Consider the following 23,880-nt stretch of genomic DNA (forward strand, 5'->3'; position numbering starts at 1 on the left):
GTTGAGATTGACCTCCTCAGTCATAGTTACAATAAGATCAAATATACAGAAAAATAAATGAGGGAACTTTTAATAAATGAGGGAAATTTTAGTCTTTCCGTGATCTTCAGAGGAACCAGCTGATGTCACTTCCTGTTATAGATATGACTTGTAGAAAATTTCAGATGTTTCAGATGGGGTAATGTGTTACAGTAACAGAACTGAGTGAAACCCAACTAAAATGTGTGTTTTAACTTAAACATTGCAGCTTTATTATAAATAAATAAATGTGGCATAGATGGGATTTGGAGTCAAACAACAATGGTAAAAAAATATTATAATAATTATATTTCATGATAAATTTTATAGTTAGAGAGTGGGGATTGGGTAACAAATGCTATTTTTTCAGTGCTCTAAGTAGTTTTTATTAATGTTTTTAATGACATATTTTACTTTTGAAATTAGGTCAATGTACAAGACACTATGCTTAATAATAAAATCTTCATTTATATGAATTTTGTGTGCACATATAAATAATACATATGATTTTCTGGGAACAGAAATTGCACCAATTCAGTGGAATATGCCAAATCAAAGACGTCTAAACTTTTCATTGCAGAGGCCAAAACTTTTTTGATTTTATGATGGACTGTGGTCAAAAAAGCATATTTTTATGATATACAATTAAAAACAGTGACATGTTTTATTCCTGCAGTTCTAGCCTGCAACACATTAAAAGGTTATTATTGGGGCATTTTAGGGCTTAATGAAATAAAGTGCACAAAAATCAAGGGTGCAGGCCTAAGCTGAGGAGCTTCTTTCAAGCGTTAAAGCCAGAGTCTGTTATGGTGTGGGGTTGTCAGTGACCGTATTAAAATTGACCACTGTAACAGCATTCTCTACCTAACAAAATTCTAAATGAACTTCAGTACATGCAGACCTCAGCATGCGTCTCCTCACTCACACTCGCTCACATCATATCATCATATTACACCCGCTCTTCAAAACTTCCTGTTCCACAACACATTCAGTTTTAAAATTCTTCTTTTCACTCACAAAGCTCTCCATAACCAGCCCCCGTCCTACCTTACTCACCTGCTCCATCCCCAAACTCCTTCCCTGTTTTGAGAATTTTAAAAAGCGCTATATAATGTAAAATGTATTATTTGTATTATTAATTTATTATTTAGTGAGGCCAACATTTAGTACACTGGTATATTTAAGGAGACAATGCAAAAGCAAATGCTGCACACTTTGCAGGTAACAGCTGCTTACAGTGGTTTATTTTTTACCCTCTTAATAGCTAAATTGCAAGCATCCTAACTTTGTTTGGATATATTGTTGGTCTAAAATGCAGGAGTTGATGTATATGAATAAATGTAATAAATTTGATCAGATGAAGCATACAAATATTTTGGGTAATGATGAGGTATTTTTTCTTTGTTTATTCATGCTCTCCCAACCTATTTCTAATTTGGGGTTTAAAAGTATTTATGTAATGTTTTTACACAATATATAAAATATACAGTAGTCGTGCTGGGTGACATGACCTCAAAAAAAAAAAAAAACATTGAATGAGTAGGTGTTCCCAAGCTTTTGACTGGCACTGTATATATGTGTAAATAGAAACTAATATTTTTTTTATAAATATATATTTGAACAGAATATGTATTTGTAGGAGATTTTAGGTCAGTGCGTAGTATTTTCTTTATATCAGCCCAGTTGTTATTTCTGCTATTGTATTAAAATAAAAACCACTATACATCTTTCCATGGCTATGAATACGCAAAGAAAAGGCCCCTTTTCAAATGTTAAAATGGAAGTGTGTGAGGTTTAAAATCGAGACCAGTGGGGGGTACAGGGTTGTTTTGCATAGTGCACACACACGTGCACACACACACACACACACACACACACAAAATAATAAGTTCTCCACTAGCTGAGTTTACTTTTACTGTCTTGCTAGTTGTCACTTAGTAGTTGTTACTACTTATCATCATCTTCATCCATAATGATAAACATGTCTGCTCTTTCTCACTCTGTGCACAGCGCAGCACACCTGTAGGACCAGTATGAAATAACACAGTGGGATTATAGCAGTGGGAACAGGTGACTGGGAGGTCAAAACTCTTCAGTGCTGCCTTACCTCAGAACCAGAGAAACCCCCTGCCTCTGCTACCACTGTATATCAATTACACTCAGCCTTTCAAGATAATCCCTCTTAAGAAGTGTCACTGTAAGCTGTTTGACTGCATTGAGCGGCTGAAGAAAGAAAGATGAGAGAGATGGAGAGAGAAAGAGAGAAGGTGGTCATGGTGGGACACTTTTGAATGGAGCTGATTGCTCGGCCAGTCAAATGCACAATCGGGAAGATCAAAGTGCCAATGGGAGTATAATTGCCTCCCACTGGGCAAATTACACACTGTGGGCTACCCCAGCCCACCCCACTCACCCACCCATCTGTAAAAATGGTAAATAAGGCCAACAAAGCTCAGGGGCAGCGTGGAAAGGCTGTCAACACTGAGCCATTGTGCTTATCACCGATAATACCCCACCTCTCCTCCCATCTCCTCCCCTCTCCTTCCCTCTGCTCCTCTCTCTCTACTTCCCCTCCCACCGCTCTATCCCTCCAGCCCCCTCAGGTCAGTGCTGATGGGGCCGTCAAACTGACAGGATGCAGACACTTTTTATTTGGGCCGTAAGAGGAAAGCCAGAGGTTAGCCTTAGTATCTGTAGTGCCCCCCTTTTTTCTCTTGCACACTCCATTTGGATACACTTATTTTCTGTACACTCTATACTCATGCCTAGGGCAAGCTACAACATATTTTTATATTTATCACAATATACATTTTTACAATAAAAACTTTCAAAACAATAGCAAATTTACAATACATCATTAGTGTGCAGCAACAGAGGGAGCTCTTCACACTGTGATCACATGACATAACCAGGCTGGAGGTAGAGCGAGGTAGCAGTTCACATTGAACACTGTGATTTTTTTTTTTTGTTAAGTATGAATGAAGCACATACCATTTTTTTAAAGCAATACATGTACAGATGGAAATTAGTGCACGTCAATTTTTTAATTATTACATGTATATTAATGGTGACTTTCACACCAACAGTCTGATCGGAGTTTATCGGAGCTTGTTTAATTTTCTGCAATGTTTGGAGCATATAATCAAGCTGACCATTCAGAGGCCCCCGTTGAACACCAAAGTCATCATGGTTTCAGACCAAACAAAAGAATTAACACAGCAGAAAATCACAGAAGTGCAGAAGAGAGACACACTGACTACAAATCTGAAGTTTATGGCAAAGCAGAGTTTTTTTTATTTGTCTAGGAACATCCTAATCTGTTCATGTTCCACACAGTCGCAAGCTATAGCTTCGCCCGCTAATGAGCTTTCGTGCAAATGAGGTTTAAGGAGAGCAAAAAAAAGAGCAGAAAAACCAAAAGAATGGACATACATACAAAGCAAAATGAGAGAGAAGGAAAAAAAACAGACTGAGTTGGTGTGAAGATTCCACTACTTTAAAATTTATATCTATTTTTACATCTGAACAGTTTGTACTTTATGTAAAAGAGCTTTTAGCCTGAGAAAAATGAGTGCAGGGAAATAAAATGCCAAAAAAACACAAAGGAGCTTAAAGTAATGTATTGTGTTTCGATATGGGGATATCCAACAGCGTTTTCACACATCAGATTTTTGGGCCATATTGTACAACCCTGCTCTTATCAGCAGCTCTTAACTTGATAATGAAGGACATGATCATAATATTATTTTTTTTGCATGTAGGAGAAGCACCTTATTGTCTGCAGGAGATGAATGCGGTCGGGTGACTTAATCGTGTAGCATCTACGACACGTCCCATTGAAACTGCTGAAGGCCTCTGATCACAGCCACAAAAATAGATTTACACATGTTCTAATTGCACAGTTATTGATTCAGCAGACGCTATGCAACCTTTGTTTTCCACTTTTGCCATTGATCTGTTCTCAGCACTGTGGGCTGTGATTTAGCTGTTGTGTGGTCATGCCTCTGTGACCATTCAATAGAGATGTACAGTGCCTGTTATTGTCCTACAAAACATCACTCAACACCTTCCTTTTTATTCAAAAGCCAATACAATCTCGCTAATAAATCATATTTAATAGATATTTGCCTGTATGTTTCTCCTACTTGCTTGTTATAGGAGAAATATAGCTGTGGCCCTTTAGAGCTCCTGAATCAAACATTAATCTGCATTCAATTAAATAATTACATTTTTCTTTAGGAGGCTACAATAGTTTAATAATTAAACAGCTTAAATGTAGATGTCTTGAGTTTTACAGATTTGGCAGCATGGATGTAACTGATTACGCTGGTGATTCCTGTATCTACTGTAACTGTAGATTAACTCTCTGTTACACTCATTCTGCTGCATGATATGCATGCACTGAAAGGGTCTTGGATATTGGTGGGGAGGCAGAAATCGACACATTTGATGCACACCCTTCTACAGATCAATCAATGTGAAGAATAGGGAGACACTTATGTGATAATGATGTAACGTAATGAAGTTCTGTAGTCTGCTCACTAAATTGCAGTGTAGAACCAAAAGTAGCCATACCCAATATATACAATGTAACAAACACATGAACCGTGGCTTGGATTTGATGCACATTTTCAGGTATGAACATGTCTTTAAAGTAGGCTTGGGTGTAAAAATCCAGTGTGTGTAAACAGTTGTGATCTTGCAGTACAATAACATGACTGTACTGTAGAGAATAGCCGTTTTATTAATTATGATACCTAATGCAGCATTACCAAAGTTTGCAAACAACCGACATCAATCTACAACCCACTCTATCACTCCCACTTTTATTATATGTCCCACATGACTCCCATCTCCCAGCCTAAGTCTCATTAGTAGAGCAGGCAGTAAAGTTATCCCTTTTTTATTTAAACTTTGTACAAAATATTGTGAGAAAGTCAAATCACCAACCTGTGTAAAGTGTATCAGAAACCGGGTTGTACAAATTTCAGAATTTAATTAGGAATGAACCCTAAATTTCAAATTAAATGTAAATTGAGATTTCATCTTGAGCCTACCATTGGACAAATAAAATAATTTTATGTAAGTAAAGTTATTGATAAGATGAGAAACTTGTAACTTTAACATTAGTTAGATTAATAGTGCAGGAGCTGTGCTTTAGTGGCTCCATCAAGGCTCTGTTTCAGAAGTGTCAATCAGACCATTGTACTGTGGAATGAGAGGAGATGTAGATGTGATATGAGGATTAGGGCAGATCATCAGGTAAACAGCCTAATGCCCAGTTGACCCAGGGTCAACTCCTAATGAGCTGCTCCCAGGAATCGCCCCCCCTTCAGGAGCAGGAATGGCCTGTTAAAACAGCCATGCCCCCTCTTTACACCCACACAAACACGGTCCCACTCTTTTACTTGAAGTGTTAAGTAGCACAAGAAATCTCCCCTAATCCCCGATTAAGCGCTCTCCCCCACCCCACACCCCTCCACTCTTGTTTGGGGCCCCCTCTGGCCTGGGGCCTTGCATTGTTTGTCCAGGATGGGCTTTAGGAGATAAGGGAACAATCAGCGCTGTTGGCGGGAGCAGCAGGAGAGGGCTGAAGGACACAGTCTGGCTTTGAACAGGTTCATATCACACAGTCTAATCCCCAGCTAGCAGAGGTCTGCTGGAGTTCACCGGCCGCTGCTGCATATAGAGGAACCTTACGCACAAATTGGATTTAGCTTCCCCTTACACTGCAGCCAGGCTATTGTGTGTGTGTGTGTGTGTGTGGCAGGGGCTGGAGGGCCAGGTTGGGAGGTATTGGAGCCGTGAGGAAGGGTGTTTGTGGGGAATGTATAATGAATGTCAAGACATACACACCCACTACTGAAAGGTTTAGAACACATTTTTTTTCTTTATATATTGTAAAATACCTAAAAAAATCATAAATCATATATGAAACGATTCATTGGTTAAAAGCTTATAGCTGATAAGAAGCAATGGAAATAAACTGTGAAGTTTAGCGAGAGTGCTGTTTTCTGCACCTTCAAGAGACCCCTGGAAACATTGTCAACATATTGTTTTGTAAAAAGTGAATGGAATTATCTTAGTATCACAGTTAAGTATATGACCCATATGTTGTATACTGTTGGTGTATTCATTATATTTAATACTTAAAAATCATAAGATCAGATTATATAAATGTTAACAGACTAACAAACTGAACAATAACAAAACGCTGAAAATGTACTTAATTATTTTATTTTAATTAAGTGAAATGTAAAAGCCAGGTCAATAATATCATTTAGTTAGTATGTTGTGTATAGATTGCATTTAAAATATAAATTAATAAATAGTGAAATAATAATGTAATAAGTATTATTATTTAAAACTGATTGAGTATATGTTTTTTTTTAAGTATTCTTTTCTATGTTGTTCAAGGCTAAGCTAAAATATATATATATATATATATATATATATATATATATATATATATATATATATATATTTAAAGTGTTAAAGTTTTTGCTGAGAATGTAAACAGCAGATAAACAGCAAATTATGTCATAGACAGAAAAAATGTCCGGGGACCTACCGGACACTCTGTTTAGTTAAGAATAAATTAATAAATGTGACTTTTCAGAAATGCTAGTAAAAACACAGTGTTGCCATTTATCATAATATTTTGCCCAGGCAAAACTTCAACTTTGTCACTGATTATGAATCTGCTGATATTGACTGGAATCCATGTGACTCTCAACCTTAACAAGATTCCCAGTACCTGCACTGATCCCACAGCCCCACAGCATGATGAACCACCACTACATTTTACTGTGGGGAGCAGTAAAGTGTTTGTCTTGGAATGCTGTGTTTTTTTTCCACCATGCATACCGCCCTCTAAATAACTCAATTTTAGTTTTATCAGTCCACACACAGAACCTTATTCCAAAATGAAGCCGGCTTATCCAAATGTGCTTTAGCTTTAGCATACCTCAAGCGACTCTGTTTGTGGCGTGTGTACAGAAAAGGCTTCTTCTGCATTACTCTCCCATACAGCCTCCCCTTGTGTAAAGTGTGCTAAATTGCGTAGTATCAAGATTGTGGGTAAAATCTTGCAATGTCTTTTGTTGTGAGCTTGGAAAGGGAGTATGTTTATGATGCCAGAATTCACTGCTAAATCTTCTGGAGGGGTTGTGGGCCTTATTCAGGAAAACATTGATGAAGGGAGGTGTCTAGCTGATCACCTCTGTGAAGAGCTTGTGTCGTAATGGATGATCAGTCAATAGTGAGTAAGTGGGAGAGTAGAGTATAGGGGAAGGGAATAGGCTCCATGCATAATTCCAGATGTTAGGTGTAGGATTCATCATCTTTCTCTTTTAAACTTTTAGTTTTCAAAAAAAAAAATGTGTGGAGAGATCCTTTATTTTGGATACTCCAGAGTCAAGAGTCCATCCTGGAAAATAGCTGATCACTTAATACAAACACTGCACAAGTCAGAGGTGTAAATTTGACTCGTCAATGTATATATAAATGTAAGCTTTGTGTTCTCACTCTTATCCATGTTTATTTTCTTGTTTTTTACAGGGCATTCTGCTTAAGAGAAGCGGGAAATCACTGAATAAGGAGTGGAAAAAGAAATATGTGACCTTGTGTGATAATGGTCTCCTCACCTATCATCCGAGCTTACATGTGAGTGACATCAGAGAACCTATTCCTCCATAAACAAACAAAGCAAACATGTTATATATGGTATACTTAAATTACTGTTCTGGCTTTTGGAAGAATGTACTTCTGGGAACTTGTGTTTTTTAGGGTCTTGCACACAGACCTGTCTCTGAACTCCACAAGCAGTTCTTTAATTCTCAGGATTTGGGGTTTGCTCTGATATGCATCATGTCCTGAATTTACTAACTGAGCTGAATTGAACTACAGCTGGACTCAACGTGTAATCAACGTGTAGAAACATCTTAAAGTTGATCAAGGAGAGGGAGGCCATCAGAGCTAAATTTTAAGTGACATAGCACATAGCAGTGTCTGTATACTTTTGTCCACGAGAGCCTGTAGACCCAGAGTCACCAATCAAATCCACAAAGAGCTGATGTGGCTGCAGGTGTTCATTCGCATAGAGCAAGAGACCACATTATATCACTACTAATTAAACTGATGAAATCTGGTGCTCCTGCATAATTAAAGTGAAAAGCTTCAGCCATGTTAGGCTTTTACTTTTTGGAAAAGATTGCTGACCCCTGGTTTTTCAGATGTAAGATATTCACTAGATAGTTTTACAAAAGAAAATGTGATATGGTTTAAAATACTGTACTTAATGTCATTTGTTTGTCAAAATAAACAATTAAAAAATTAAAACTAACATTAAACTAACTGCTGTATTATTTAATCAGAACATGCGTTTTTTGTGAATAGAATAAAACACTATATGTCAGTTAGTCTCTACAGTTCCTTGATTTTGAAGCATAGGATTATAAGATAAGGACTAGATGGTCCATCCTTCTATAGCCACGGCAGTGAGGGTTTCTTAAGGCGCTCACCGCAGGGACGCCGCTGCCTGATCTGCTCAAAGCATTTATCTCTGTCAGGACCCCCACCTGTACTTCATAGCTCTTAAACTGTCTCAGAGGGCAGCTTTCTGTCTGTTCTTTCTGTCTCTACACATCTCCTGTTTCTATTCTCTTCAGTTAGTCTCTACAGTCTCAAATCTTAACCTTTTTTAGGGTAATAACTGAAATCCTTTTTATATAAAAGGTTAATTTATTTAAAGGAGAATTCTAACCAATGTTTCTACACCAACATTTTGAGTTCCCGGCTCGCATAAGACCTTTACAGTGGGGGTGATAGGAAACGGGGCTTGTGTTTATGTACTACTGACTAGTGTTGTCACGATACCAAAATTTTGACTTCAATACCGATACCAACTGTAGTATCACGATTCTCGATACCAAAACGATACTTGGAAGAAGAAAAAAAAACAATACAAATATCTGAACATAAAATGTTTATTTTTGACTGAACTGGATTGAACACTGAACAATCGGTGCAAACGTTTTTATTCTAAAATGAAACATTTGAACAAAAAACAAGTTTCGTTATTATAACCTTAACTATAACATAATTATCTACTTCCACTTCCTAAAAACTAAAACTAAAACCAGAGGTAATGGTAGCCTGACTATGTGAACCTGACGGGCGGGCAGAAGTTAAGTTCTGAATAAGGAAAATAAAGAGACAGAAGAACATTACAATGTTATGTTCATTTTAACACTTACTGCTCCGTTTTATTAATCAACCGTTTACTGTTTTTAATAAGCCCATGTTCAGTGTAACGATCAAGCAGGCTACGTGCCTGACCACAGATTTGCGATGGAAACGCGAAAACGTGAACATCTTGAGTTCATGTTTCACAGCCAATGGGATAATGGAGAAATAGAGAAAACCGCGGGTCCAAAACAAAACTCCTGCACACTCCTCTCCATGTTAACGTGATTTACTAGCAGTCGCTAGTAAATCTTAGTAAAGCTACAGACAGAGTGTATCTTGACTAACTCCACTAACCTGTCGACTTCACAGCTCTTTGTAGAGATCAGGGTGCTTGTCTGCTAAATGAATGAGCGAAATATGATCAGAATTATGTTAAATAACACTGTAACATAGAAGCATAGAACTATTATTTAATTAAAATGATTTTTAAGAACAGCTACACACAGTGCTGCAGGTCAAACGCGGAGGCGTTCACGTGCGAGAGAGAGAGACAGAGAGAGTCACACATACACATAAGTCTCCCTCAGTGTTTTCTGTCGTATTTTGCGGCTAGCGCGAGCGCTTACAACTAACACCGCGGACCGCGAGGTGCCGCCGCGCTTGTGCCGAATCCACTGCTGAATCCGACTCCCGCTTCGCGGAGAGAATCGGCACAACACCCCCCGCTGTACAACTGCGGGAGTGAAAACAGCGCTAATAAATAAAGTAGTTTAGTTTCACTTTCAGTTTTCGTTATTTTCGTTATTTTATTTAAAAATAAAAATATCAATAAAAAACAGATGCCTACATCTCAGACTATTTTCCCACACTTCACTCCTCGCGCCCGTTTTGTCCACAAGTCGCGGACGAGAGACATCTGTTATTTTTGCCGTCGCCATTCTACACTCGCTGCTGCTCTGCTGGCTTGCGCGTGAATCGATTCATTTGTTCAGAACACTAAGTTTATCTGAATCCTGCCACACCGACTGTTGCGGTGTGAATCAGTTTTCTTATGAACTGAATCAAATCGTGCCTACTAATTTGACTCATTTGAAGCTAGTGACTGGGCTATATACAGTATCGAAAGCATCGAACGCTAAAGAACCGAATCGTTTGTGATGACGTAGTATCGAAAAAGAATCGAACCTTCGGTACACCGTGCAACTCTACTACTGACAATGATCCTAATGTGCATTTGTCGTCTGTGATGAAGTGATTCATTTGAATAAGGTTGTAAATTAGCTTAAGCTGTAAATTAGTTTAAGCCTAAAAAGATTCCTGCAAAGTTATGTCTCAGGTAGCAGTTATTTATTTTTAATGCGGAACAATAAGTTTTTTATTAAATCATTATTTAGTCTTTTTAATTTATGGTTCATGTCATCACCATTATTGAAGGTTCTTACCCAGACCACTCTGAATGACTTTGTTTATAATTTAAAGTGATAGTTTGTAGGTTTTGGGGATTTAGAGACCTCTCTGGTCAGAGTGTGTAATTGCAGCGATCATGCAGAAGAGTCCTTTTTAAAAATATGCGTTGTGCTGCATTCTCTTGACAACTTAGTTTTCTATTCTGATATCTCCATGTTTGCAGTAACTCTTGTATCAGCGTCATTAGCAGCAACACAGATGCTCAGATAACCAGCTAGCTCCAGGGAAAACCTACCAGACCGCTTGCCCCCTTTCTGCTCAGAAATACAGTGGCTTTTTAGAAAGTTTAGAAAAAAATCTTAAAGGACCATTCAGACAGTATTTTCATATTTGAACTGTGTGGTCCATCACAGAAATCTGTGTGGGATGTAGCCTCCAAATCTGACCATTGCTATCACTCTTGGTTGCCAGGTGTAGACAGTTGTAGGACAGAAAAGTCTATCCATTGGTCTCCTGTAGCCATTTCACACATTCACACTTTGTTCTTGTTTATTACCTACCTATATGAAGGAGTTTTGAATAGTTTAAAATGATAAATGCATTTAATCACTGGCGAGTTCTTATCAAAATTTTGTCTGTTTAACTGCAACGGTGGAGAGATATAATATGAAAGGTAAAACATAGAAGTCTTACAGTGTTAGAGGTCCCTTTTCCTCTGGGATCGTTTTTGTATACATGTGACACGAGCAATGTGAACAATGATTCTTCTCTTGCTGTCTTTTAAATTAGTCATGTGTTCACAACAACCCCCGTGTGATGTGATGTATCTGTTCTACACTGCAGTGATGTACTGTACGCGACAGGCAGCTTTTGGCTCGAGCATCATTACTTTTAGTGCTGGAGCTATTAGCGCCTGGACACCTGTGGCCCATGCAGCTCCATGAGTTACTCACACCATTTAACTGCAGTGAGGTTGCTGAGAGAGGAAGAGAGAAGCAGAGAAACTGTTTAATTTTGCATTGCAGCCAGCAGAGCCGTCCCACAATCCCCTTCTGTTAATTCTGTCTGCTACATCAATTAAATTGTTTGTAGAAACTAATTGAATATGGCTTAATCACACATCTTAATAGCTTTCGTGCCTCGAACTGGCTGTTAATTCCTGCAATAAAGTGAAATGAGAGCGCTCACTGGGTAATTAGCAGCGAGGCTTTTGAAGAAATTAGTGCTTTATGGTGCGCAGTAAAAACGCAAAGGAGTTTGGTGGGAGGCTTTCCGAGGCCAAAACCTCAACGTGGCTTTTTTGTGCTGATCGGGGTGATTTTCACCTTGGCTTACCCCATTTGAGTCATGCAAGCTCCCATTTAAATGGAATGGCCGGATTTAAATGGGAATGAGTCTATTTGCAGTCATTAGTGCTAATTCTACTAATCTGCAGAGGCAGAGATGCAGGTGAAGTTAATCATGTGGGCTTTTGCTGGTGATCTGATTGTTGGAAGTTGTTGATGGTGTTGAAGTAGTGTCTTTAAAAAGCCATCGCTGTGGCCATTGCTTTTCTTTTAGTGTTGAGAAATTTTCTTTTCCAATTTTCACATTTGAGCCGTTCCAAACAAAGAAACATTTATCAAACCTTTTTTCCTTTGTTCTTGAAAAAAAATGGGTTTTACCGCCTTTAACTTTGGTTACGGCATGTGGCATTGTTTTGACAAGTATTCGCAATATTGCTTTTGATAGAAGCACTGCACAAAGTCTTCTCCAGCACATTCCAAAGATTCTCAATGAGGTTAAGATCTGGACTCTGTGGTGAACAATCCATGTGTGTAAATGATGATCTCATGCTCCCTGAATCACTCTTTCACAATTCCAGCCCCATGAATCCTGACATTATCATCTTGGAATGATCATGCCGTCAGGGAAGAAAAAATCCACTGATGGAATTACCTGATCTATATTCAGGTAGTCAGCTGACCTCATTCTTTCAGCACATACTATTACTGAACCTAAACCTGACCAACTGCAGCATCCCCACGTCTTAGCTCCGCCCCCATAAGTTTATACAGTAGACACTGGGTATGATGGGTGCATCACTTCAGCCACATTTTTCTTTAGACCTTCTTTTTGTGCTCAAAGAGGAATAATGCAGTGGACAGTTCTTAACCTAATTTTACTAGTTTCAGCAACATCTCCTTCTAAGATAGTTTTCTCTACTCACTGCATTAGTTAGGGTGAAACAACTTGTTGTCAGCTGAACAGGCAGTGTATACTTCCTTATTCATTAAGGCAACTAAAATAAAATGACTTATGATAGTAATTTTTTCTCTTTTCCTCTTTATTCTCTGTTTCAGGATTACATGCAGAATGTTCATGGTAAAGAGATTGACTTGTTGCGGACCACAGTGAAGGTTCCAGGGAAGAGGCCACCCCGAGCAGTGGCGACTGTTGCTCCAACTGCTAGCCCCAAAACTAACGGTTTAACCAAGGACAGAAGCACTCTGCAGCTGGGCATTGGAGCCACAGGTGAGGATGGTGAGGATCCATTCAAAGCTCTAAAAGACAATCAGGGTATGTGTAGCTGTGTCTCAGTATAAAAAGCAACATTAAAAGAACAATAAGGATTATATTTTCAGTAGTAAATGATAAAATGATCAGGATGCATCATGAGATATTAAGGAAACATGCTGAGTTAAAGCACTGGCAGCTCTTGTCAGCAGGGCTTCAGTCAGGCAAATGCTGCTATCGGTACATAAAGATAGGTTAGCTAACTATGGATAAAGTTCACATGAGTAGGTTTATAATGTGCAAACAATAAAAACACTCCAAAGTATTCATTAGCTGATTAACTTAGAGTATTACTCTGTGAACTCATCTTGCACTGGATTGTGTAGATTCAGGCTCCTCAACTTGGCAACCTGAGTGAGCTTTGCGTCTGGAGAGGGGTGGGCAGGGCAGCCAACTCTTTATTTTAAAAAATAAATGCATTTTGGGCAACAACTATTTCGTTTTTTTGAGGATATATATTCATTAAAATTTCATCTCATAAATTGTATGAGATTTTACACTTTCTACTTTTTCGATGGAATTAAGTTCTTCCTCCTTTGATGGCCTGTTGTTTAGATGGTAACAGCTAGCCATGATTCATGTCAATTAACATGCATCGGCCCGTCTGTAGAGGCTCTGTCTCGAATCACTAGTGCACTTTGTAGGTTGTGAAACAGAATTTCCAGCATCCAGCCTGTCTGATCTAAAGCCTGTTATTTGAGATTGTGCTAATAGCCTATTCTCAGATAGAGTAAAGAGGATAGTAGTAAAAACAAATATATAAGTGTATCTGCACATGTAGCTGTAGTTAGAGGCCAATTAAAACCTCAATCTGCAGTTTATTCAGTTTTCTTTAATTCATTCAGGACAATTTTACAATTCTACATTTCTACAGGTACATTTCCCTGTACGACAGTATTACATAATGAACACTGCATGTAAATAAAAACATTGATATGAAGTATTAAAGCTTCTCAGAGACTTCTTTTAGTACATACAAGTTATTTATTATACCAACTTAACAGTCATTAAAAGGTATTGTGTATGTCGTATAATGCATTTTAATTGCCTTCATAAAGCACTATGACTCAGGGCTGGGAGGTTAATCGAATTACTGTCTAATGCAGTTTTCAAAGTGGGGTAATGGGGAGATTATTGAGAGAGTCTCAGTAAATAGACATTTGCTTCTGTAAGAAAGCTTAAAAAAATCTCTTAAATATGGTAGTGTTTTAGATTATTTTACACTTATTATTTTACACAAGTGTTTTAGATTATTTTTCTCAACTGAAATACAGTGGTATGAAAAAGTATTTTTTCTCTGATATTTTCCAGGTTTTCCTTTATAAATCATTGATTGTTCCGAATAGCAATTCTAGTTAAATATGTCATATATCAGACAAACACATTGATATTAAAAAAATGATATTAAGTTTTATAGAATTTACAGAAAGTGTACAGTAATTCTTTAAACTAAATCAGGCAGGAACAGAAACATTACATCAATATTTAGTCGATCCTCCTTTTGCAGAAATAACAGCCTCTAAGCTCTTCCTATAGCTTCCAATGAGAGTCTGGCTTCTGGTTGAAGGTATTTTCGACCATTCTTTTTTACAAATCATCTCTAGTTCAGTCAGGTTTGATGGTTTGCTGCTTACTAATAAGAGAAAATAAAATTAAATGTAAAGGAAACAATAGTTCATGCATCATTTTAAATTGTGCTTTTGGTTTACAAATAAAAAAAAAACTACAGTTGTTATGCCAGAACTAAAAATTCGCAGTAGCTCTCTCCCACCAACCTGCCACCAAATACACAAACATTTTTTACACCCCTACTTGTCTTAAACAGATCCATTTTAGTTTAATCACGCTATTGAAATGGTCATAGACAGCAAGTTGTTGCATTGTGTGAACTTGTAATTCATGCTGTAGGAATTTAATCTAAAATGATCGGAAATAATGAGATGAAGTTAAGGTAAGGTATTGAATGAAGTTTTTCTTTAGTTGTTAGTGCAGTAAATATATAGCCATTCAGTCCGCTGACCCTCCTGAGAGCCACCGACACGATGTAAGAGAAAGGTGTAATTGGATTTAGGGGATTTTCATTAAGAATAATTAATAAAAATGAGGAGGTCTGTCCTGTTGGGGTTTCTGCAGTCTGGCACGGTTTCTATGTGTAGAGATCTGCCCAGGACCTTGCTGTGTCTTAGCCTGGGCTAATTGCTTTCACACCATTAAAGACTGCATGGCAGTGGCTACTGGGAATTGCAGGACCAAGGCCAGATTTGTGGGTCCTACAGAGAGGTGGGTTAATTAGTCAAAAGGAGAAGAGGGATGTGGGATAGTTTGCAGAAGAGCTTGAGGAAAAGGCTCAGGGGTTGGAAGCTGTTGGAGAGTGGACTAATGATTAACCTTCAGCTGACTGCAGAGCTACAGGGTTGTGTTTTTTAGGAGGAATGGGGACACTACCTATTCATTCAGACCTGAAATAGTCTGCACATCTGGACTGTGTTTTGGCCACAGAAATGAAAATGAATGTTTGTAGGTAAAGAACACAGAAATGGCTCTGGGCGGGAGAGGTACAGTCAGAGTGCATGCTATAGACCACTGAAGTTGTGCATTATTCTGCTGTTGGCATCATGCTCATATTAGAATATTAGAAACTCTGGTTCCAAAGCTTATACCGTATTTCTCACACTGTAAGGCACAATGGATTATAAGACATTGGTAAGGAACAGGGATGTAGCCATGTTTTCCTTCTAATTCAGCAGGTCTGTGAACCTGTAAAGCTAAGTTAAGTAAACAAAAACTGTAATTCTTAAAAAAAAAGATTAGATTAGTTAGACAAGTTGAGCAAATGAGCGCTGGATGTTAATCTACACAGATATCTCTCTGAAATCTGTTTATTTGGGTGAGATTATTTACAGTAAACTAAGATTTTCAGATTTCCTCTAGAGCTTGATCATTAGCATTAGTGGCTAACTTCTAGCACTTGGCACGGTTAGCAGGTAATGCTAAAGCTGCTCCAGTAGTGCTAGCCAGGGGTTTGCAGAAGGCTAAAGGCCGATAATACTCAAAATACTCTAAACAGCAAAAAAGATAGCGCTTAGCGTGGTTAGCGGGTAATGCTAATACTGCTGGAGAACTAAACTGAAACTCCTGCATAATGCTGTACTTCAGCAGAGTGGCTTTACTGCTCCTTAATACCTGACTGGTAAAATTCATACATAAGATGCACTTGATTTTAAGGCACACTGACGATTTTAAGTGCGCCTTATAATGCAGATAATACGATACATCCTTTCATTACATTTTTTAGTTACTGGATCATCTGAATTACATTACCATATATGAGTTAAATTAAATTTTTTTCATCATATTAAAGTCCTTTACTCATTTCATGCAGTCATTTTAATTTAGTGTTGGCATGCTGGATGTAACATGGATTTAGCGAGATGTGTTTTTACATGGCTTCAAAATCTGTTCAGAATCAGATAACAATAGGTATTTAATGATATAAACATATAAACAGCATGCTCTGATTTCCTAGGTCTACAATTTCTGCAATAAATCATGGAATTGAGGAATTAAATCGGAATTTATATATAAACATGGAAAATGTTGGACAGGTGCTGTGTGTGTTCTAACCTTTATAACTTAAGACCTAAACAAGGAGTAAACAAGGAATATGCAATCAGGTAAACCAGTGTTATTACCAAACTATTGTATTCTACTTTTGAGTTCTTTTTTTACAACTTACTTCTCTGATCTGGTTTATCCCTTTCTACAGTCAATGTAACAGCACAGACCTGGGCAATGACAAATATCACTCATGTTTACCACTATTTTGCCTTTATTTATTCTTTTTGATTAGTTTAATAAATGTGCATGTTAAAGGAGAACTCCAGTGTGAAATGGAAAATGTGATAAAAAGCACCCACCTTGATTAAATAGCTCTCCTCCGTTCTCCCGCAGCTTTCTGAGATCCAGTATTTTGTGCACTTTGACCGAACAGGCTTTAGAATGTGTGAGACAGGGCATAATGTGCCCCTGCAGATAAATCACTTTTTACACTGTTATCCAGACTCAAAGTAGCCCCACACTTCATTGGTAATGTCCGGAGAGCTCTAACATTTAAAAAAAGACATTTAGAAATATAAAACTTTCTAAGCAATTCATCTGCAGGGGAGAAATATGCCCTGTCTCACTCATTCTAAAGCCTGCTTGGGCAAACCGAAGTTCTCCTTTAAAATGAAAGTTTTAGAACAAAGTGTGAAGCTGAAAAGTCTGATGCAATATGATTTTGTTTTAATATTTGAATCTTAAAATTACATTAAATGAAATGTATTTATATAGTGCTTTTTACAACTGATGTCGCAAAGCCGTTTTACGTAAATATGATCACAGGACAGAGAATCAGACAGAAGATTGAACACACAACACAGAACCTCCAGTGAGCAACATAGACAAGGAAAACTCCCTCAGAGCTCACATGTACATCACATATACTTACTTGTACTATCAATGCTACTATTCCATCAAACCTTTTCAGTGTACATCTAAATCCAAAAAAAGAACCATGCCATTCCAGCATGTGTTCACTGGTGCTCACGTCTATGAACTTTATTAAACATCATTAAAGTTTTTTAAAGCCTTATAAAGGACCTTAGTAAGCATCAGTGCATTTAAAGTAATTTCTACTCATCATTTGTAGCCTTTTAAAGCTCTTTCTTTCTATCCACGTCTTTTCCGCTGTGTTATTACTAAAGGTGTCGCTTGACCTGCCAGCGAGCACCAAACCAAAGCAAGTGGCGTTTCCCCCTCGTAGTTTTGACTCAGACGCCTCTGCCAGTCCGTCTGAAACGGTGTTAATTTCCACTTGAGAGGGAGAAGGTTGCAGTTCGCCGTGGGCCTCCGCTGAGTGGAGGACCTGCACTTGATTATGCAATCCGATTTTGATTTCATTAGACATGCAATTGATGCGAGGGAACAAAGGGGTAATTTTTCATTCATGGCGCTCTCGCTGAGCCCTGTCTTTTCCTTTCACCAGTTATTCATTCACGTCCCCCCCTCCAACCCCCCCAAAAAATGAAGACCATTAGGGACGCTTGGGGAGGAGGGCTCAGGGAAGGGGTGGGGTCATGGAAAGATGGAGAAAGAAGAGAGGAAGAAAAAAGAGAGTGCTAACAGAGGAGCGAACGAAGGATGGTAAATGAATGAACGCATGTGTCCAGGAGTAAAAAGGAGTCTGTCGACATGAGGCCTGGTCTAATCTTTCTGCTAAGTACTCACTGGAACCGTTTAAATATGACGCTCCTGCCTGAGAGCGTTCGCTCGTGTCACCACAGACAGATACATAATATCAAAGAGCTAATGGTCCTGCCCATCAGCCTTAATCAATGACATCTGCCTGAGCACTGGAAGCGCACACTGGTGGAGGTGTGTGTTCCTGAGAGCATGTCGGCTTCTGATTTAGGGCTATTCGTTTGGATGTGCACCGTACAAATATGTCAGATTTTCAGTATTATGAATTTGTTGTGCTGTTTTCTGTTAACAGTACCCGTCAAAGTTTCCATTTCTAACTTTTTCTAGAGTAGCGAGGCTGGGAAATATTAGTACATTCTCTATTATATATTTGCATCTTTGTACAATTTTTGTACAGCAGCTCCGTGGAAGCTACCTTGAAGGCTTTTCCAAAAGGGTGGAAGAGATTCTATTAGCTTAATAATTTGTACTTGTAAGTGTCGAGCCATGTTGGCTGTTGAAAATTTCTGTAACACTTTGCCTGAATGGTTCACAATAGATGATCACATAACAATCAAATTATTGTCCATTAAGTGCAACTTAATTCTTAAAATTAAACCCTATACCCAAACCTTAATGTTTTAGAGTTAGGTTTAGGGTAGATTTAAGCTTTAGGTTAAGGTTAGGGTTATGGCGATGTTTTAGGGTTGATTCAGGGTTTAGTTTAAGAAATGGAGAAGGTTGACATGTAGGGTTAGATTCAATACGTAATCATTTACAGGGGTTGGACAATGAAACTGAAACACCTGTCATTTTAGTGTGGGACGTTTCATGGCTAAATTGCCAATCTTCATTAATTACACATTGCAGCAGTAAGAGCAGAGTGTGAAGGTTCAATTAGCAGGGTAAGAGCACAGATTTGCTCAAAATATTGCAATGCACACAACATTATGGGCGACACACCAGAGTTAAAAAGAGGACAAATTGTTGGTGCACGTCTTGCTGGCGCATCTGTGACCAAGACAGCAAGTCTTTGTGATGCATCAAGAGCCACGGTATCCAGGGTAATGTCAGCAGACCACCAAGAAGGACGAACCGCATCCAACAGGATTAACTGTGGACGCTGTAAGAGGAAGCTGTCTGAAAGGGATGTTCGGGTGCTAACCCTGATTATTTGTATTAGATTGTATTTAAATTGTATTTTTAGTTACTAATTTTCTTTATATTTTTGTTTGTAATTTCAGTATTGTTCATTGGCCACAAAAAGCCCATACTGGTCCACCACTAATCTGAAGCACATTTTTATAGTTTACACTCGTGTTACATCTGGAAAAAATGTTTGTTAGTCACATAGCAAATTATGTTACATTAGGTTGTGTACATAATTATATTTCTTACGTTTTTCTTTATGTTTTATAATGAACTACTTTTGACAATTTGATATTATATTACTTGTATAAGTGAGTGTGTGAGTAAGTGTGTAAATGAGTGCGTGTGTAAATGAGCGTGAGAGTGCGTGATCACTGTTTGACCTCAGCGGACAGTGTTCAGGTCTGATGCACACACTCCTCACCCTCCTCAGATCAGATCAGAAAGGGCAGCTGGCCACTTGATCTCTCAGCTCAGAGCTCAGATGAGCTAACCCCACCCTCTTCACCTCCTCTTCCTCACAGTATCCATTCCTTCCCCGTCTCCCGCATTAGCATGGATGCCTCATTATCTCTGCACTTGTACATAATGGCAGCGGCTGCTCGCAGGGGTCAGGGCACCGCGGCCCCGTGACTGCACGCCTCATCAGCCGTCTGAGAGACTGGAGAAACGAGGAGGAATGGCCGCCGCCTCCCGCTAATCCATTCCCTCCACTTAATGCTCCCCATCTCACTCTCTACCCCAACAAAGAGCACCTCAGTTTGTGTGATTTTAGCTTTACTTAGGTCATAAATACAGTACCGCTCATACGTTTCAGAACAACCCTATCTTTTTATTGTTCAGTAGCAGAGCTATACGACCCAGACGAGCTGCTTTTTATTTTCTCATCTTAGTAATAACTTCATTACCTCAATTCACCTGTCAGACCACTAATTCGTCTCTTCACTACTAAAACTGAGATTTAATCCAGTGTTAAACTGAGCTAAAGGTGTTTCCATGTGGGTCAGCCAGACCTGACTCTTCCTGTAGCAGTTTTCTCCACTTTACAGGAGTAGGAAACAGTACTCACCACTCTCTGTCTTCATCTCTAATTTCTCTACAGAAAAGACATTTTAAATAGTTTAAGAGTTCTGTGTTTCCGTCTTTTTCTAATTAGGTTTGCTAAAAAAAAAAAAAAAAAATCCCCTCTTTTTTTTAACAATATATGATTTTTTTTCCAGTTTTTTTTTTTTTACAATATATTTTTTTTCAATATACAATTTTTTTTTACAATACAAAAATGATCTGTTTTAGTAAGAAAATATAGAGTTGCAAACTTCCTGAAGCCTTAATTTAGTTTTCTGTAGAACTGGGAAATATGATAAACATATTGTATTACAATATTTAAATAAATTGCTACAGTACATAATATAAAACAGGGAGATCTGATTATTTTTCCATGAAATTCATATTTTTTTGTGTGTCCATCTACTGTATTTTAGCTCGACTGATACACAGTTTGGGATATACTCTGAGATACCTGCACTTGTTTATTTGGGGTTTTCTTTTTAGCCCAAGCTGCCACCAAACTGCTTGTACCAAATCAGAGCAGGTTATTTAGCGCTAATCTACAGCTATGTTGACCTGCACTCATCTGCTTGTCATTTTTTTGTCGTTTCCTGTCATTTCCTTCAGGAGTTAATTATACTGTCACCTGACTTGCAACAAAAGGAAAATGTTCTTTAATTAACTTTAATTTGAATTACTGTAACAACCAACGTGGTAATTAATTCTAATAATACATTACATTTGGCCTATTTCAATTTGCCAATTAATTGTAAAATCACACACAGTAAAGAGCACACAAGTGTGTTTCTATTAAAAATTGTGAATTTAGAGCTGCGAGGTTTAAAATAACTGCCGTTTTTAATATTAACTCATGGTCAAACACTAGGTGATGCCTTTGCCTTTCGGAGTGTGTGCATAAGCGTGTGTGAGTGTATGTATATGTATGTGTTTGCCCGTGCCCCAGACATGCTCGGGGGTTACGGCATGTCAGTCTTGTATAGCTGGCGTTGTAATAACCCTAGTGCTGTGTGTGTGCGTGTGAGTGTGTGTGTGAAGTGGCGGAGCGGTGCGAGTACAGCAGTGCTCCTTCCCCACATTTTCCTCTGATTATTCTCTCCTTGTAATTACATTATCTCTCCTTTTATGCAGAATTGTTCTCTGGGGACTAATTGATAGAGACATGTTTAATTCATCAATTATTAGCATCAAATTTGACAATTAGAGATGATTGTTGAATTCTTGATGGAGATGAGGCGAGGTTAGTCAATTATTTGTTCATTTTTTTAACACCATCAAAGTAGTGCATGCATTAATATAACAGCATATAATTCTCTGAGACCAGATAACAATTTTGCTTTATCTGTTTGGTGGAATAATGAGTCACAGGGCGTGTTTTGTAAAGTTTCGTGTCTTGTAGAATGAGAGGCAAAAAATTCAATTGGCTAAATATTATTTGTAATTAAATTCCCCTTTCTGATCATAATCAGGCATTTGTATTTAATGACTGGGTGACTAAAGCACAAAAAAAACACTCATATCTAGCAGTAAGCTGTCCATACCATAGACAATATGTCAAGACATATTGTTGCCGTTTGTAACTGATGTACAAAGATCTTCATCACTATATACTGAATATATAACTGAATATATAATAATAATAATACAACCAAAGAAAGTACATTGAAAATTTGAGGTAAAAAAAAATTAAGAGAAAAATATTTTTTTTTCCCCATAATTTTTGTTAAACTAAAGCACGCACAATCTGCTATAGAGTAATTAAATGAATAACCATTCGGTTACTCAACTAATTAAGAAATGTCATTAAATTACTCGACTAATGGGGGGGGTAATTACATTGATTTAAAAATAATAATAATTAGAAACACAATTATAATGAATAAGAATTAGGTAGAGCTGGGCAATATATATATATATTTTTTTTATTTTTTTTTTTTTTATCATGATTAATGTTCTTATAGTATCGACTTTATGTTTTAAAAAGCACATCAAGGATATCATCAGTGCTGTAAAAACTTTAATAGAAATCACTCTACTATGCCTGAAAGAATATTTAAATAGCAGTTTTAAGAATCTGGTAGTGCTGATAAATTTTGTATTCTGAAAATTTTAAAATTTGGTGATTTAATATTTGTACCATATTGCCCAGCTCTGTCAGTGCATGATTACATACACCACAGGTGGTGGCTTTTATACTGTTCAAGAAATATATTTTTAATATATTTTTTTGCCATATCGTCAAAACCTAATATTAGGTAAGGGTGTTAATGTCACAAGTCAGTTAAAATGTAAGATTATAAGTGATAAATTAGGGGTCTTTCCATGAAACTTATATCTCAATGGATTTGTTTCTGTTTTATGTAGTTTTACTACTTTCAGTAATGAACAGTCTGTGTAGGAAATAGTCAGAGCAAATTTTTTTTTTATCACGTGAAACAACAGAAATATCAAAACCCTCCAAATAGAGCCTATTGTAGCCAGTTACATATAAAATGGTGACACTGTTGCCCTTTATTTGACAGGCTAGGGTTCAGTACACCACCGAGGCAAGCAAACCATACTGTACTAATACCACTTACAGTTAGATTTCTAATGCTAACTTTATTTAACTTTTAGTTTCCAAATGCCATTGTTTGTAAATATAGTGTTTAACATTGCTGGTGATGAAGTCATTTTAACCTTGGGTTTAGATGGAAGCAGTTTATTCACAGTAGTGAGATTACTTTGGCAATCTTCCTTTTGTTACCTACTTACTAGATCTCGTTATGAAATGATGGTTTAAATCTTCGTTTCTCTCTGCCTAAAGGAAATGGAAAATGGCTAAAACTCTCCTAAATCCCAGGCCTGAGGGATCCGAGAGATTCGAGCTGGGTTCTCCTGAGTTGTTTAGTGTTGAGCTCTCTAAGAGTGAGTGAGGATTGAGTATTTTGTTGATCACCAAGATTACTGAAATACCTCTCTCTCTGCTCCAGTAGGGAGATGAATGGAGCCGAGTGCTGGGCTCTCCCTTAAAAACAATCCACGGTAATTACCGGCAGTCTCCGCCGCGCGGCATCCAGCAGCAGACGGCGTTTTATCCACGCGCTAATCGCCCCGCAGCCTTATTTAATTTCATCCGTCCTCACTTTTAAACACGTCGCGAGAGATGCACGCACGGCAGCCGGGGGCAATATTATGACACGAGTAATAAAACCCGTCCCGTCAATAATGCCGATGTGATTACGCGTCTTCCGAAACTGACAGCCGCAAGAATACCCTCTATTCTTTCAATTACTA

General features: G+C 37.9%; 1 protein-coding gene across 10 annotated transcripts in view; it reads left to right on the forward strand.

The window, feature by feature from the left end:
* The window catches only part of agap3 (ArfGAP with GTPase domain, ankyrin repeat and PH domain 3), a 224,138-nt gene that overhangs the window by 147,076 nt on the left and 53,182 nt on the right, over positions 1-23,880 (forward strand). For 6 of the 10 annotated variants that reach the window (XM_022673959.2, XM_022673961.2, XM_022673952.2 and 3 more), the window contains 2 exons: positions 7,579-7,683; positions 12,957-13,137. In XM_022673959.2, coding sequence (XP_022529680.1) covers positions 7,579-7,683; positions 12,957-13,137 — 286 coding nt within the window. The remainder of the gene's footprint in view (positions 1-7,578; positions 7,684-12,956; positions 13,138-23,880) is intronic. The other 4 variants (XM_022673960.2, XM_022673962.2, XM_022673954.2 and 1 more) reach the window with 1 other exon arrangement.

This window comes from Astyanax mexicanus, chromosome 6, assembly GCF_023375975.1.
Source record: "Astyanax mexicanus isolate ESR-SI-001 chromosome 6, AstMex3_surface, whole genome shotgun sequence".
NCBI classification, from domain to species: Eukaryota; Metazoa; Chordata; class Actinopteri; order Characiformes; family Acestrorhamphidae; genus Astyanax; species Astyanax mexicanus.